Consider the following 16,863-nt stretch of genomic DNA (forward strand, 5'->3'; position numbering starts at 1 on the left):
ATTAAGAAGTAGTATGTATGCATGGGTTTTATATAGATTTTTATGACATTATAGATGTAGCATTTGGAATTACTATGAAAATAACATTAAAAATAAAACATCTTTAAAAATTTAAAACATTTTATGTAACTAATTGTAAGCTTAAAAGGTAAGGTAAGTAGGTTGCCAGACTGACCAGTATTTCATTTACATTTTTGATAATTACTAGAATTAAACTCATACAACTTTGTTTTAAAAAAATTTCTTCTTTTTCAAAATTATGTTGAAATGACTTTAAAATATTCATAAGACTTTAGTAACTTTTTTTATATTGGTGATTGAAGTGTGTATCTTAAGTGATTTCTGTGAGACTACCATTTTCTTGATAGAAAAATAAATTTTCTAAAATGCTGTAGAAATTACTAACATAATTATACTAATATCAAAGCAATGCTACATAGTCATTTCATCCAAAAGATAAAATAGATTTTATTTTTGGTTTGAGTAAAAATGTCTGTGTATTAACATACTATAGTAAAATAAATTCTGTCTTTACATTTTACATATATCAGTACTTGTGTTAATATGTTTGATTTGCTGAAAAAATCTGCTTAATGTATTTATCTCTTGAAATAGACTATAAATATGAATCAGATGATCAGTTTTTATTATAGTAGATTACATAGAAATTGAGAATAGAGGTCTGTGTTTTCTTTAATGTAAAATAAGTTCTCTGAAAAACCTGGATGTATACCTTTATCTTCTTAGGTTTGAGTATAATTATAAAATACAGCAGTAATTAATAATATTTATTTCATATTCTAGGTAAAACTGCCATTCAATGCACAACGGATAATTTCACTCTCTCGAAATGATTTTCAGTCCTTGTTGAAAATGCACAAGCTTACTCCAGAACAACTGGATTGTATCCATGATATTCGAAGAAGAAGTAAAAACAGAATTGCTGCACAGCGCTGTCGCAAGAGAAAACTTGACTGTATACAGAATCTTGAATCAGAAATTGAGAAGCTGGTAGGTGTACAAGTTTCTTGTTACTGTTTAAGTTTCACCACTTTCTTTTTTGTCAAGGAAATAGTTTTTAAATTTCTAGGTCAGATGTAATTACATATTAATTTTAATATGTATCAATTACCATTTTATCATTTTTACCGTGATATGCTATGATATATAAAGCACTTTTTTTAAAAAAAAAGGTTTTCAAATTAAGAATGACTTTACCATCTACCTAATCATTAGGGGTTGAATAGATTAAAAAAATTATAAAGCACTTTAATTTCTCTGTTCTATTTTATGTCTATAAAAGCTAAAATTCCAGGTGTTAATTTAAATGAACTGTGGACCTGAATAATTTGTTTTGGTTGATACCAAAACCAGACCAACTAGGATCTTTATCTGAGGAAAAAGATTCTGATAAGATACGGTGATATGAATTGAAAATTTTAATCTCTAATGAGATCCTAAGTGAGAACAGTTCTTGGTTTTGAATCTTATTTTCTATTCCAGCATCAAGACACAAATTAACTGAAAAATTGATTAGTTTACTCCCTCTGTTTCTTTTTTCAGTTGGCGGTTGGTGGAAGGAAGCATTGTATGAAAGAGAACAACTGTGATAATGCAGGCCAGCTAAGGCTAAGATATGATTAAAGATAGCAAAGAAACAGCTTAGAAGTAGTAAAAACATTCCTTGAATATTCAGTTTTCTGTCTTTGTTAAGTGGTGAAAGCTTAAAGTTGAGATTGTGGCAAGTTTTCAAGCATGAATATTCTAGCTATTAATGGCAATTAAACAGCAACAATTTAGGGAAGAAAATTGTGCCTTCAAGAGAAGTTGAAAAATAAAAACTTATTATTTCTATATTGTACATATACTTTAATTATATAAAAAGATAAAAAGTCAACTTTTTGTAACCAGATGAAACATAACTAAATAAAAAAGGAACCAGATGTTTTACAAATAGAGGCATGAGAGATGTAAAAAAAAAAAAAACTCAGACACCTATATGATATTGCTGAATAGTTAAAATTGTTAAAACCAAAGAGGAAAAGTTTTGAATTCTATAGTACTTGGTACTTTTGGAGTATATGTCAGTAATATCTTTAATAAACACTGGTGTTGTTTCTTCCTCAGTTTCGAATTAAACCCTTACCTGCTTTCAGACAGAGTACAGCATTTTGAGCTTCAATTATTGTTCTGTGGTATAATACAGAGATACTTTTTACACTGTTAGGTTACGTGAAGCTATCTGAATGAAATCTACATAAAATTCTACCACCGAAGTTCTTAGTTCTGCTTCTTACAGTTCTTGATCTTTCCTGTCTCCCAGTTATAATTTATAACAGTTCATAGAATTTATCCAGTTTTCTTACTCCTCTAAAAATAAAAGTGAAATAAGAATGTTCTAGTTTATTTCATCAGTAACTTTATTTTACAAATGGATACTAAGCAAATATGTTCGAGAATAGCTATTATCCTTTAGAACTATTTCTTCGCTCAAAGGTTTTACTTTTTTGATACAAATCAGACATTGGTTTGCTAGTTACTGACATTTTTACTAAATTTCAGATATCTAGGATGAAGAAGCTTGCTGTCTTTGGCCTTTCTGCTCCCTCTGCCTTTCCTTCTTAGGAGAGAGGTGGCAGATACAGTGGTTAAAATTGTGGGCTCTGAATCAGATGCTTAGTAACTTTGGGCAGGTTATTTACTTTCTCTGAGACTTGGGTTTCTCATTGGAAAAAATAGGATAATACTAGTTTCTACTTTATAAATCAGGTGCTTATTTTGGGGAATTAAGTTAATACATCTGAAGAACTTAGAACAATGCCTGGCACATAGTAACGACTCAATAAATATTATATATATTTATTATTATATTATTTATGGATTTTTTAATTTTCTCTTTCTTAATTGACCCTCTTCCTAATGTCTCCACCTAAACTGTAAACTCCGTGTGTGGTATATTGCTTCTGTCATCATAGTAAGGTTCCTTTCATATGGTCAGTGGAGTAAGAGTGGTCAGTATCCTGTTTACCTATTACATTAATTTGAACTCTTTGGCTTCAAGAAACAGTCTTGAATGAAGAATGAATGAATGAATGAATGAATTTGTTGTAAGGAGATAGGTACCTCTCATTTAGAAGCTAGAGAATGGAGCCAAGCCTCATAAATAACAGGGAGCAAGAAAGGAACCCAGCGACTTCTCTCTGCACCCACTTAGCTCTCTACCCAGAGAGTGGCTTTGTGTGCCTCTTAAGTGCACATGGGAAGGGTGGCTATGGTACAATGCCTGAATTGTTTCCCTCTCGTCCAGGGACTAAGCCAGAGACTACCGTTTTAGTTAGTTCTGAATTCCCAAGGTGAGTATCTTACTGGCCTAATTGACTCAGCTATCCTTTTCTGTGACTAGAGAGGAAGAACAAAATAGAAGAGCCAAGACCCTCCTTTCTCAACAGGCACAGCAGACAGCTGATAGTGTCTACTGCACCTAGGTAGGTGCCAGTCTGACTTCTGAAATAACCCCAGAGAAGCTGTATTGGAGTTTTTGTATCAGAGTGACTTGTTTGTGTTTCATCTTCCTTCAACTCCCTACTCAGTCCTTCATACTACTCCCAGTTCTAGGTGTCTTTCTCAGATAAACAGAAAATGTGCTACTTATTGTCTGGTAAGAATAACAAAGCTGGCCCTTCTAGAAGTAAAAGAATTTGATGTTTAAGATATTTATTATGGTAAGAAGTTTACTTGGACCCTCGTTGTTGGGTAATGTTGCGGATGTTGTCTTTTGTAAACAGAGAAAACTAAGGGAGTTACAGCCAGAGGTTTATGCTTAGTGGCATGGAGAGTTGGGAATACAGAGGAAGGAATGAGAACAGATATTTGTGTATATTTTAATCTCATTGAGATGTTACTTTTTGAAAGTGACATGGCTAATAACAGTGTTCTTAATCTTTATAGTCTAAAGATTATAGCAAACATACTTCAGGGAAATTGCTTGTTTAATAATTAAACAGCCATTTGCACATAGTGAATGACTGGTTGACTTTAACATATAAATAGATTCAGTCTGTATTGCCCTGGTCTAAAAATATTCAGGCAGAGGGCCCTATATTTTAGTCAGTTTGGTCTTTGACTAATGGCTGTTTTCCTAGAGAGAAATCTTGGAACTTTTTGCAGTTGGTCCTGTGGGTAATAGCATAGTAGACTCTGGATGGCTCGGCATATGATAAGGGTTTGATTATAGTAGAATAATTTTTCTAAAATGTTTGCAAAGTGGGTTAGTATTATAACCACATATAAAGGACACTTTATAGTCTCAGAGTGTTGGGAAAGTCAAAGGGAGATGTGAGTTTGCATTGAGTAAATAAGATATTTCTCAACAAGAAGTTCTATCAGAGTCTGATAGAACCTTTGAAGAAAAGGTATGTATTTATTTGGTGGAAAAATTGGTGGCATTGACTTTAACATTTATTTTGAATTTTATAGAATGTTAGAAGTTAGGCATTAATTTAGTATTTCTTTTACTATAAGGACTGAATGTACATAATGTATAAGCCAATAACATGACTTTTAAAACTATTAATTATAAAGTCTTTGGATTCAACTTCTGTTCTTGTGTTTGGCTTATGAAGCTCTTGTCTATGTAGCTTTCTTTACAAGGTCAAAGTTTCATTTTTTCTGGAAGATTAATTCAGTAGTTAGAAAGTATACATATCTCTGATAACCATTTTAACCTCAGAGGTAACCCTGAAATGAAGGGAACCTCGCTTTTTGTAGGAAAAAAATTTACCAAAATGTATTTATCTTAGAAAGTTTCAAATACTGTTTTTGATATCAACTTGTAAGTGATCAGCAACCAGAATATTCACAAACACTTGCGCTCAGGGTTGAGGTGTTCAGACACCATTTTATTTCATTACTTTTGTCCATTATGATGGCACAGAAGTAAAATGACCTCATCTGTCCTTAGTGATTTGCATTTTGTGGCGAAGACTATATTTTATTAAAAATAAACCTGTTCTGTTCACAACTAGTCACATTTTACTGGCTGCTCTACCAAAGCGCACCCCAGTGGCCCTTCTGGAACCTGTTCTGTGTCATTCTGTGTTGTCCTTGAGCAGCATTTCTTGAAATGTGGTGTGTGTCCCATTGGGATCATAGTTATCTTGGGCCCCTTAAAGGTGGACGTTTCTTAGTCTATCCGATACCTGTTGTCAAGGCCCTGGACCATGCATTTTATACAAGTCCAAGATAAATGTTATGTACATTTTAAATTCTGAGAACTCACTGCACACAATAGCACTGAGATCAGATGGAGGCTTTGGTGGCAAATGACCGGAAAGCCTGCCTGGCCACTGAGTATCTTTGTGGCCTGTGGCAATTGCTTAACCTCCAGTACTCACATTCCTCCATTACTAATATGGGATGAGAGTAATAGCCACCACAGAGTTGATGCAAGGATCTAATGAGGACAGGAGTGGAAAGCTGTACTGCCCAGCATGTGTTCATGGCTCAATATGTATTGTTGTACTTGAAATAAAAGTGGTTGTCTATTCTTTCTGTAAGTATTTGCTGGTCACCCTACATGTTAAATGCTGTGCTTGGTACCAGGTTGTCAGAAATGAGTAAGACATCCTCGTTTATGGTCTCACAGGGAGCCAAGTTCAAGTGTGTTCATTTTTTCTTGAGCTTCATGTCACCCCTCTCCACCTCATTCTAAAAATTTCAAGCTTTCAGAAAAGTTAAATGAATGGTACAATAAACAACCATATACTCTCCATGTAGATTCATTGATTTTTGACATTTTGCCACATTTGCTTTATTTATCTTGATCTTTCTGCTTCTGTCTCTGTATCTCAGTATATCTGTCTGTACCTGTTAGTTTGTCAGTCTTTGCATCTCTGTCTCCATCTATCAGTCTTGGTCTTTTTTTAATCCCACTTGGTTGGTCTTGGTCTCTCACCCCTTGGTGTCACTGTCATTCCTGTCCTGCTGTCTTGCTGGCATTCCTCACTCTAGCTCTCTTCCTCTCCTTTATTTTCTGAATTGTTTGAAAGCTACCATATTATGACACTTCATCCTTAAATATTTAAACATGCATCTTCTAAAGAGAGACATTCTTAGATATGACTAATATCTTTATTATGCCTGAGAATATCAGCACGTCCTGAATATTATATCTAGTTCTTATTGAAATTACCCTGATTTTCCTGTTTTTCATAGATTCTTTTTTTTTTCCAAACGATACAGTCATCACACATTTGATTAAACCTATTTAGTCTCTTAATCTGGAACAAGTCCTCTTACTGTTTTAATGACAGTAACTTTTTGAAGTATGCAGGCTAGATCTCATAAATATCTTACTTGAAGTATTTGATTGCTTCCCCGTGGCTTTATTTTAGCCATTTCTCCATCTCTTTATTTCCTGTAAACCGGAAATGTTTGAGTTGATATGACTGAGTTTAAACATTCGCTGGTGGTGTCCTTTATATTATGTCACCTAGGGAGGCAGGAAGTGCAGTGTCAGGATTGTCCCTCCTAGGTGGGTGGGAAGTGCCAGATTGCTCCATTTTCGGAGTAGTTGTTTTTCACCCTTGTGTTACTTAGTTATCTGTGACATGTTACATGGGCAGTTTATAATTAATTATCCTGTTCCCCAGTACTCCTAAGATTCTTTAGAATAGGTTGACGACCTTTACCATGATTACGAAATCATGATTTTTCTAATTCATTCTATTTACATTTTTTTTTTAGTTGGTATTTCTCTTTAAAAAGGATTGTTCTTCCTTTCTCTCCCTCCCCTCTTTTTTTTTTTTTTTTTTTTTTTGAAACAGAATCTCACTCTGTTGCCCAGGCTGGAATGTGGAGTGCAGTGGCGCTATCTCGGCTCACTGCACCCTCCTCCTCCTGGGTTCATGCGATTCTCCTGCCTCATCCTCCCCAGTAGCTGGGACTATAGGTGCCTGCACCACACACAGCTAATTTTTATATTTTTAGTAGAGATGAGGTTTGACTGTGTTAGCCAGCCTGGTCTCAAACTCCTGACCTCAAGTGATCCTCCTGCCTCAGTCTCCCAAAGTGCTAGGATTACAGATGTGAGCCACTGTGCCTGGCTTTTTCTTCTTTTCTCTTTTCCTGACCTCTCACTCTTTGGAATCACTGTGGACTCTTGGATTAATTATTTCTGATTCAATTTGTTAGAGTAAGTAATAGTCATTATTCTTTTTGATGTTGACATTTTTCAGATTTGGCCAGGGAGAGCCCGTTCAAGCCAACTGCTATCCTGTTGACATCATCATCTAGCACCTGTCATAGTCTCACTTTTTAACCTCTCTTGTTTCAAGATTTGGAATCACCCATTTCTTTAAAACTCCTGTTTCTTTTAGCACATGTATTGGACTTTGGAAAGCCTACCTGTTACTGGAGTGTTACTCCTTCTGGGCCCTTTTCAGTGGACAGAGCTAGGAAATATATGCATCTGTGTATAAAATAAAGAGTTCATTATATTGTGAGTTTACGTATATCAGGCTTCAGTAAATGAAAGTAAAAAGTATGTTGGAAATCCTGAGTTGTAGTATTTCCAGTCCAAACTTAGCAGTATAGAGCTTTTGTCTTCACTTCTTTTATATGTTTATGTTTAATCTCTCATCATTTACAGGGAAAATTTTGGCTCCAATTACATTAGTGTATTCATTTATCTCATATACTGTAAGTTTTCACTTAACATGAAATGATGGGTAAGAAAACCAGTTTTTTTCCTTATCAACTTTATAAGGATGTCAAACACAACATTTGTTGAGGACCTGCTGTACGTTCTTTCTCTTAAAGTCAGTTTCCAAGAACCTGTCAATGATTTTAAGTGAGGGCGTACTGTAAAAAAAGTAAAAAAATATAATCAGTATTACTATTAACAATAAATATATTGAGCAAAATTTAAGATTTATTTGCTTTTTTGTGCACTTAAATATATCCCAGAGTGTGAAGTTTTAAAGTTATTTGAAATACTGTGTTACCAATTTGATATACAATTAACTTTTTTTTTTCTGTTTATATTACTGGGATTTACTGTACATTTTTTGAGACAGGGTTTCACTCTGTCACCCAGGCTAGAGTGCAGTGGCACAATCATGAGTCACTGCAGCCTTGACTTTCTGGGATCAAGTGATCCCCTCATGTTAGCCTTCCGAGTAGCCAGGACTACAGATGTGTACCACCATGCCCAGGTAATTTTTTTGTTGTTGTTGGGATGAGGTTTTGCTATGTTGCCCAGTCTTGTCTCAAAACTGCTGGGCTCAAGCAGTCCTCCTGTCTTCGCCTCCCAAAGTGCTGAGATTTTACATAAGAGCCACCGTGCCTGGCCTACCTTTTTTATTTTTGAATGTAAAGCATTTATATGATTCAAAAGTTAAAACTATGTTTTAAAAAATATATACTCCAAATCTTGATCTTACCTTCTTCTTATACTCAATTCATAGCTATTTCCTGTAGGTAACTATTTTCATTAGTTTCTGGATTTTTTCCCCCTGCGTTTCTTTTCTAAAAATGTATTAACATTTTATGTCTACTCTTATTGTTCGTCTTGCTGCATAGAAATATTTTATATACATTGTTCTGTATTTTACTCTTTAAACTTAAGAACTGATTTCTAGGAAATATTTTTTCTTAGTTCAGAGAGGTTGTCATTTGTTTTACAGCTCCATAGTACTCAGTTGTGGCTGTAATACAATTCAAACCAGTCTTTTGTGGGTGGACATTTGGGATGCTGCAGTGAATAACTGTATACTGTTGTTTCATGTTTAAGGAGCTATGTCTCTAGGACATATTCCTAGAAGTCAGATTGTTGGATCAAGGGTAAATACATACATAATTTTATTAGATATTAACAAATTCTCCTCCATAGTAGTTGTAATATTTGACTTTCCACCAGCAGTATATAAATGTGTCTGTCCACACCCTCAGTAAAGATTTGTTGTCAGCTTTTGGGTCTTTTTTCCAGTTTGATAGTGAGATACCATATCTTGTGGTAGCTTTTATTTTTATCTTATGAGAGAAAAATAAGCATTTTTGCTTATATTTCTTGGTGCCATTTGTAGATATCTCAGGACTGTCTGTTCAGAGGTTTTACTTACTAAGGAACTATTAATGACCATTTTCTAGAAGTGAGTACTCTTTACCCTATCATAAAATTGTCACTTATTGTTTTGGTGCCAGATTCTTCTATTCTATATCTTTACTGGTTGAGTTATATTTATAATCTTTACAAAAAACTTGTATTTGATATTAGCTATTCAAAATAAGGATTTATATGTAAAGGGTTTTTTTTTTTTTGTGGGGGAGACAGAATCTCGCTCTGTCACCCAGGCTGGAGTGCAGTCGTGCAATCTCTGCTCACTGCAACCTCTGTCTCCCAGGTTCAAGTGATTTTCCTGCCTCAGCCTCCCCTAGTAGCTGGAATTACAGGCATGTGCCACCATGCCTGGGTAATTTTTTTGTATTTTTGTTGGAGATGGGGTTTCACTACATTGGCCAGGCTAGTCTTGAACTCCTGACCTCAAATGATCAACCCACCTCAGCCTCCCAAAGTACTGGGATTATAGGCGTGAGCTACTGTGCCCAGCCTGTAAAGGTTTTTTTTGTTGGTATTAAATGCAGAATGGTACCCGAATGCCAATTTTACTCCTTTCAAAAAATAGATCTGTAGTTGAAGGTGCAGCACTTCAAACATGTGATTTATACAGTTGTTTTTATAGGAAAATGGAAATATATTGTAGAAATAGGTAGGACACCAATAGTGCATCACACTCACAACTACAAGTAGTGATTTGGGAGGTATCTTAAATACTGAAGAAGCAATCTACTTGAAGTACTTGTATTTTGCTTTTAGTTATTAAGCTGTCTGCTATTATAGTAAATTTGTGTTTTAAAATTAGAGTGAAATGGAAACATTAGCTAACTGCGTAGAAGTGTAGCTGTGTAGGAGTTAAAGTGCAGGGGAACAGATGGGAATATTTAATTTATAGAAATAATTCTGGTGGAGTTCTAGAGTTGTACCTATTTCTTTTAGTTGTTGTGAAGAAGCAAGCCATCTTGTATACTTAAAGAATGATGTCATCGCTAATTTAGTGGGGTGGGAGGAGTGAGAGTATTTAAAGATCATGTGGATATTAAGATACAGAAGTCATAAAATACTTGTAATCTTCATAGTATTTGTAGGCTAAGTAGTGGTTCTAACTTCTGGGCGGAAGCGCAAGTACTCTTTATTTTGTTTAACCGTATTTAATTTAAAAGACCAACCAGCAGTTGAAATTTTTTATTGCTGTTTAGAACAGATTCATCTCAACTTTGATAGAGGAATCCATAGCTAAATATTGGTGTGACTGAAGAAAGATATTTCTCACTTTTTTCTGGAAGCTTTGTTTCCATCTTTTTTTTGGATTAGCTTCTGAGAGACCATAAAAAGAAATGTGTGTTGATGCATTTAATGGTTCCTTCTGTGAACAAGTAGTAGGAACTGTTCTTGCCCTTTTGGTATCTGCAGACTCATTTATCAGAAGAGTGCAGCTGATAAACTTTGCCTAAGAGAAAATGTACTGGCCAAACGTTGATTTTGGTTACATACACATACTTACACATTCATTTTTGATGTACATCTATTTAAAAAACAAAAAACTTATATATAAAAATCTGAACAAATTGGAGAATACTTTGCCATATGAAAATTTAGTATTTTGTATTTATAGTATATTTTCTTAAAATATTAGATGGCTTTAAAATATTTTAGAACTACGAATAATTGAATTCATACATAATTTTGTGGTAATACTTTTGTATAAAACCATAACAGTACTTTTGTATAAAGCAAAATTCTTTTTACCCTTTTAGCGATTTTTGTGTCATAAAAGACTCTAAAGCGTGACACTTCTTGATTAGTGCTGTGAACTAACTTATCTCAAGGTTTACTGGCAGCCTCAACTCTCCAGAATCCTCCAATAAGCAGAAAGCAAATAGAACCAAGACTGACTTAATGAGAGTTGTCATAAATTTCACAATAAAAACTTTTGACTTTCTAGCAAGTATTTATTTACTCTTTTCTTATAAATACCTTGATTATTTGGTTTTCCGGCTCATAATAGATTAGAAGCAATAAAATGGCAGAACAAGAAGGATGAGATGAGACCATAACAGAAGACACGCTGTCAGCAGTTATAAGTGACATGGACAGGAAGGCAGGAACCAGGAAAACTTTTGAAAAATTCTGTGGTAGACTTTCTTATAGGGGTAACATCTTAAAATTATAATACTAACAAAAGTAGTAATTAGCAAACACAAAATTACCCCCCAAATTCTTCACACTGTAGTAACTCACCCACCTACTTTCTCTAGGCATGTTAAACTCAGTCCCGTCCACTCAGTGGGTTTGATGTTGCTGAAATCAGGAGAGGTGTTGTGTGGATTACATAGCTGAGATTGCGTGTTGGAACACATTTAGCAAAATACCTGGCACAGAGTATCTGCTCAACAAATGCTGGTCATTAGTTGAATCTTGCAGTGCTTTGAGTCTCAGTAGTTAAGTTATGCTAACTATGCTTTTACTTTTTTCTTGTATCCTATCCAAAATGTTTTCCATACCTGTTATGTAAGAGTCTGCAAATCCAAAAAGCTCTGAAAACTATATGAGTTTGTCACAAACTCTTTTGACCAAAGAAGTGACCTAAATTGACATCAGGCTATATACTCTTTATTCTACTTTCTTTATTATTTGCCATTTTAATGTTTTACTTAGAAATATAAAGATAGTTGATACTGAAGTGAAGTGCTGCATTAGAGCTGCTAGAGAAATTATGTGTGCACCCGTACTATCTTTCTAAACCTGAAAAATGCTTTATGCCAAAATACATCTGCCCCAACAGTTTTAGGTGGGAGATTCTGGACCTTTAGTATTTTATGTATAATTGAATGGAATTGAAAGGATAAACTCCGTGTGTTCTTATTTGATGAGAAGACACTGTATATTGTTTGATCATCTTGGAAATACTGATTGCGCTAATAAACATAAGCCATTGTGTTCTCTTTCCTCACTTCACAGCAAAATGAAAAGGAGAGCTTGTTGAAGGAAAGAGATCACATTTTGTCAACTCTGGGCGAGACAAAGCAGAACCTAACTGGACTTTGCCAGAAAGTTTGTAAAGAAGCAGCTCTGAGTCAAGAACAAATACAGATACTTGCCAAATACTCAGCTTCAGATTGCCCACTTTCATTTTTAATTTCTGAAAAAGATAAAAGTACTCCTGATGGTGAACTGGCGTTACCATCGATTTTCAGTTTATCTGACGGGCCTCCAGCTGTGCTGCCTCCCGGTGCCAGAGGAAACAGTGAGTCCAGCTACGCGCGGGGGCAGGAGTCCCAGCAGACGTCCACAGCTGCCTCTGAGCAAGCCAGGCCTGCGGAACAGTGTCATCAGAGTGGTGGGATCTCAGATTTCTGCCAGCAGATGACTGATAAATGTACTACTGATGAGTAAACTTGCATTCACTTCCTTCAAACCATCTAATTTTCTACTGACGTTTTGGCAGCGTCTTAAAAGCCTATTATGACCATCTGTTGCTTAACAATACTGTTTTTTCCTTTAGTAGTTTGCCGTAAGGGAATTTCCCTTAAGTCAACCATGATTTCTCCTTGATTTCCACAAGAGACAAAGAAATGATTTTGCCTCCTGGATGTCAGAAAAATCCATATGAAAATGTAGTAAACCTTTAAAATTCATGTTTTAAAGAATAATAACTCTAGTAATAACTCTTCCTGCTATTCAGAATAAGTAGGAGAATGAAAACTGCAGCAGATCAAACAGCAGTTTAACAGCTTGAAACATCCACAGATAGTTCCTACTAAAAAGAAGTGGCCTGCAGAAGTTTAATAATCTGACATTGTAATATTTTGGTTTGAAAGAAGATTTCCTCTCAAGCAATGCTAATAGAGTTCTGCTCTATTCAGAAATAGGGTGTCAGCTATTGGGAATATTTGTATAGAGCTGCAATGTAAAAAATAGATTATCTTACCTGAATCCTAGGGCTTTGCTCTTCGGCTCCTCAAATCTGAGGTGTTTAGCTACGTTGGGAAGATTTGGTGAATAGGCAAGTGGTTGGCCTAAGACGGAGGCTTCTCTTCACTATGGACTCTAGAAATTCTGGCTGTATAAACAGATTAAGTGTCACTTTTTCTCTTTTTTCCCCCTCTTCAGTCTCTACCACATCTGGACCCATCATGGACTTCCTATTTCCTAACATTCTTTTCCCTTTGGAAGAAGAAATAGGACTCAGAATACAGTGGCATGAGTGATTACACTGGCAGCATTATCTCAGGCTCACTAGAATCTGGAGAGCTTACCAACATGTAGGGCTGTTCACTTGTCCACCATAGGTCACCAATGCCAGAAAACCAGACATAGGGGGAAAGAATATTGCTGTGTTTTATCAGGAGTGCAGTTCATTTTTCATCCTATTTTTGAAGTCATATGGTTTACTTGTAAAAAGCATTATTACAGATAAAAATGTATCTGCAGCAACTGTAGGTTTATAAAATAGGATGAAACTCAATCTTTTTCTGTTGTGGGTTTGCATTTGAAAACCAGGTTTAATCCTTGCTTTCTTCCCCAAATTTGGTGGGGTAGAAAGACAGACAAATCATTTTAACTTGGGCATTTAAAGATCAGTCTTAGTGTTTGTTCAGTCCTGTTACAAAATAGTTAATTGAGCACCTATTGCATAACATTTTGCAGTGGCTTTTAGCCACGCTGGAGTCAAATGAAAACTATGGACCTTCTCAGCAATTAAAAAAAAATGATTATATTGACATTCACAGAAACATTGGCAGAACCCAGTTTTAATGGTACAAAGGAATAGTCTGTAGTGTTGATGTCACCAAAATCAGAGGGCTGAAAGCAACACTTTTGTAGACTGCATCCTGAGCCTAGTGAAGGGCCTGTCTAGCTAATGTGGGCGACGACTGCCCACTGTGTCTGGACAAGTCTGAAGCAAGTGGCCTTGCCCTTGAGAGTATACGGGGACCAGTCTTCATGTGTCAGAGTAATTTGTCAAATGTTACCCTTTTTGATCAGGGTGTGGGGGACGATTTGCTAGTGTATTTTCAGTGGTTTGTATGTTATCTCTGTTAATGACTTATTTGTAAAAGAAAATTAGTTGGACTTGTTATTTTCTAGTAGCTTTTATAAGTACACTCAAGAATTTGTCAGGGAGAATAATTCTGATAATGCATCCCATACTGCGCGCGCGAGAGAGAGAGAGTGTGTGTGTGTGTATGTGTATGTGTGTACATATATATCTCCCCATATAGGTATTTCTTTGATACTTGTAATTTTAAATTTCAACTTCACAATATAAAATAATATAAGAACTTCTGGTTTACAACATGTAAAAATCTTAAGCCAATGGAACCCTTGATTTCCTACCTCAGAGTACACTCAACTATTGGTAGTATCCGTTTGTGTATATGCAAATGTCAAATAATCTTTTGCTTTAATTGATACTGTATTTGCTTTGAAAGGTTACTTACTATTTTATGATAAAACATAGTTGTCTCCAGATATTAAATATGATTTGTAAAGCACTTGGTTTAAATTTCTCTCTACCTGTAAACAGTTTAGCATTAAGGGTTTCTATTAATGACATAGAATTATTGGCCAAGTCTAATTTCTTAAAATTTAGCATTACTTTAAATAGCCAGCATGTAATACAAGTAACTACACTACCTCATACCTACATGATTTTCAAGTTGTAATGTAGATGGACAGATAAAAAAGTTTGTATCTTTGTCTTTTGGCCATAAAGTGGGGACGTTTTCTGTATATTGCATAGCATTACACATTTATGCCTATTTTAACATTAACTTCTAAAGAAGTTTTTTCTAAGAAAATAAGTTTCAAGGCAATATTTTTTTGAGGCTGCCGAAGACAAATGATAGGACAGTGAGTATACAGTGTATACTTTTTCCTTCATGCAGAATTTTGAAATGTTTTCAGTTTGTATATTGCATATTCACGTTATCATTGTTCACTATTTTATGAACTGGCCTTCTCAATGCTTGATGATTTTTTAAAAGCTGTTGGTAAAATAACTACCTTATTTTTTTTCTTATTCAAATTCTGGAACTATAGCAAATAATTTCTTAAATTGTCATATTCAAAACAAATGTGGATGCAGTCTTGGTTCTCCATCTGTAAAGTTTAATAGTTTGCTATAGCTTACTGCTTAATGAATTTTAAATAAGGAGTTAAGTATGTTAGATGCAGTAGACGATACAGGTTGCACGTGGACCCTCAGCCACAGTAACAACTTGGAAAAAAAATGGCAATGTTACAGTGAATTCTCAGGTGAACTTTTTTCAGTTATAAAACATTTATTTTGAATTTGTAAATATTTTAAATGTTTTATTAAGGCATGCAATAAACTATTCTTTGAAACTTGTTGGGTAGAATGAAAATTTAAAGCCATAATGGTAAAAGATGGCATACTGATTGTAAAAGAAGCAGAAATAATAACATTGATTTTTTGTATCTTTCGTAATATTTTCTAACAATGCAATAAAACCACTAAACTTTTATGTCCATATTCTACTGAGACCATGTTTCATTAAAAGCATACTTCGATAGTATTTAATTTACATTTTCTTCCTAATGTTCTTACCCAAATGTACCTAAACTATTAAGTGTTAGATGTTGGTGATAAATTGACAGTTAAATAAAATTCTGTAAAATTGCTTCTAATTGAATAGAGTTGTGCTACATTCCATTTTCATTTTCTCACTTCGTGGATTTACTCAATTTAGTGTTCTGATTGGTAATTAGTATGTCTGAATTTGTAGAAGATAATCTTTCTTTAGTTGATAATCGTGCCTGAAGAAAAAATTTCCAGCATTCAGGTGTTTTAGGAAGCACAGATTTTAGCTTTGCTTCTGATTTTACTTAATTTTAGTCTTAGATAGAGAAGTATAGGGGCCCTTAAGGGGTATTGTCTCTATCAGTCATTAATTTTTAAAAACTTATCTGCTGAGTAGCTCTTTGTATTCTATTCTATTTCCAACCAGGCCTTTCTGACCAAGCTTTGGGCAGCCGCTCAGTGGTATAGGTCATTCAGGGCACAGTCTTCTGGTCTAGTCATAGTGATTCTCAACTGGGAATGGTTTTGCTGCTTTGGGGACACTTGGCAATTCCCGGGGACACTTGGCAATTCCCAGAGACAAAAACCGTGGGGGCAGGATAGGGGCAGAGGCCCTCACAACGAAGATTTGCCCGCCCAGGGTATTGATCAGGCTGACACTGAGAAACCCTGACTAGACCAACAATGGAATCAAGATCACTTGTAAGAAAGTGTCCAGTGTGTGAGGTAGTGTGGTGGCTACAAGAGTTCAAAGAAGACAGGGTGAGAAACATGGGATTTCACCAAGCTTTGAAAGACTGTAGTCTGAATTGGGAGAAAGATAGTCTCGGGTGAGGAGGCCACTTGGCACAAATAAGCCTGGTGTGTTAAAGGAATAGAAGGAGGTTGTGTCACAGTGAGAGGAAGAAGAAGGAAGCCCCCACTTGCATGTTCTTCAGTGGGTGTCCCGGCATCTTGCATATTGCCCTACCCAGATTGACTTATCAAAGGTCTGAGGTCAGACTGTAAGGGCTGAGGTTTTAGAGAAAGGCCAATAAATAGCACCTTTGCCCTGGCCAGAGTTTTGAACCATTTGAGAAATAAAAAGTAGGCGAAGTCCATATCGCTGATGGAACCCAGCTTGGAAACATGGCTTTCTAGCTCTTTAGCCCAGTGAACCTGCCAGAAGTGCATTCTGGAATTAGGCAGGCTTTATCCATCC

General features: G+C 35.4%; 1 protein-coding gene across 6 annotated transcripts in view; it reads left to right on the top strand.

The window, feature by feature from the left end:
* BACH1 (BTB domain and CNC homolog 1) overlaps positions 1-15,774 on the top strand; it is a 115,999-nt gene extending 100,225 nt beyond the window's left edge. For 4 of the 6 annotated variants that reach the window (XM_064380088.1, XM_012446658.3, XM_012446676.3 and 1 more), the window contains exons 4-5: positions 805-1,011; positions 12,077-15,774. In XM_064380088.1, coding sequence (XP_064236158.1) covers positions 805-1,011; positions 12,077-12,511 — 642 coding nt within the window. In that variant the 3' untranslated portion in view covers positions 12,512-15,774. Of the gene's footprint in view, positions 1-804; positions 1,012-1,563; positions 2,874-3,403; positions 3,486-12,076 lie in introns of those variants that run through there. The other 2 variants (XR_010343927.1, XM_064380089.1) reach the window with 2 other exon arrangements.
* The last annotated feature ends 1,089 nt before the right edge of the window (positions 15,775-16,863 follow it).

This window comes from Aotus nancymaae, unplaced genomic scaffold, assembly GCF_030222135.1.
Source record: "Aotus nancymaae isolate 86718 unplaced genomic scaffold, 86718_ANA_hifiasm-v0.15.2.pri h1tg000022l_1, whole genome shotgun sequence".
Taxonomy (NCBI): Eukaryota; Metazoa; Chordata; class Mammalia; order Primates; family Aotidae; genus Aotus; species Aotus nancymaae.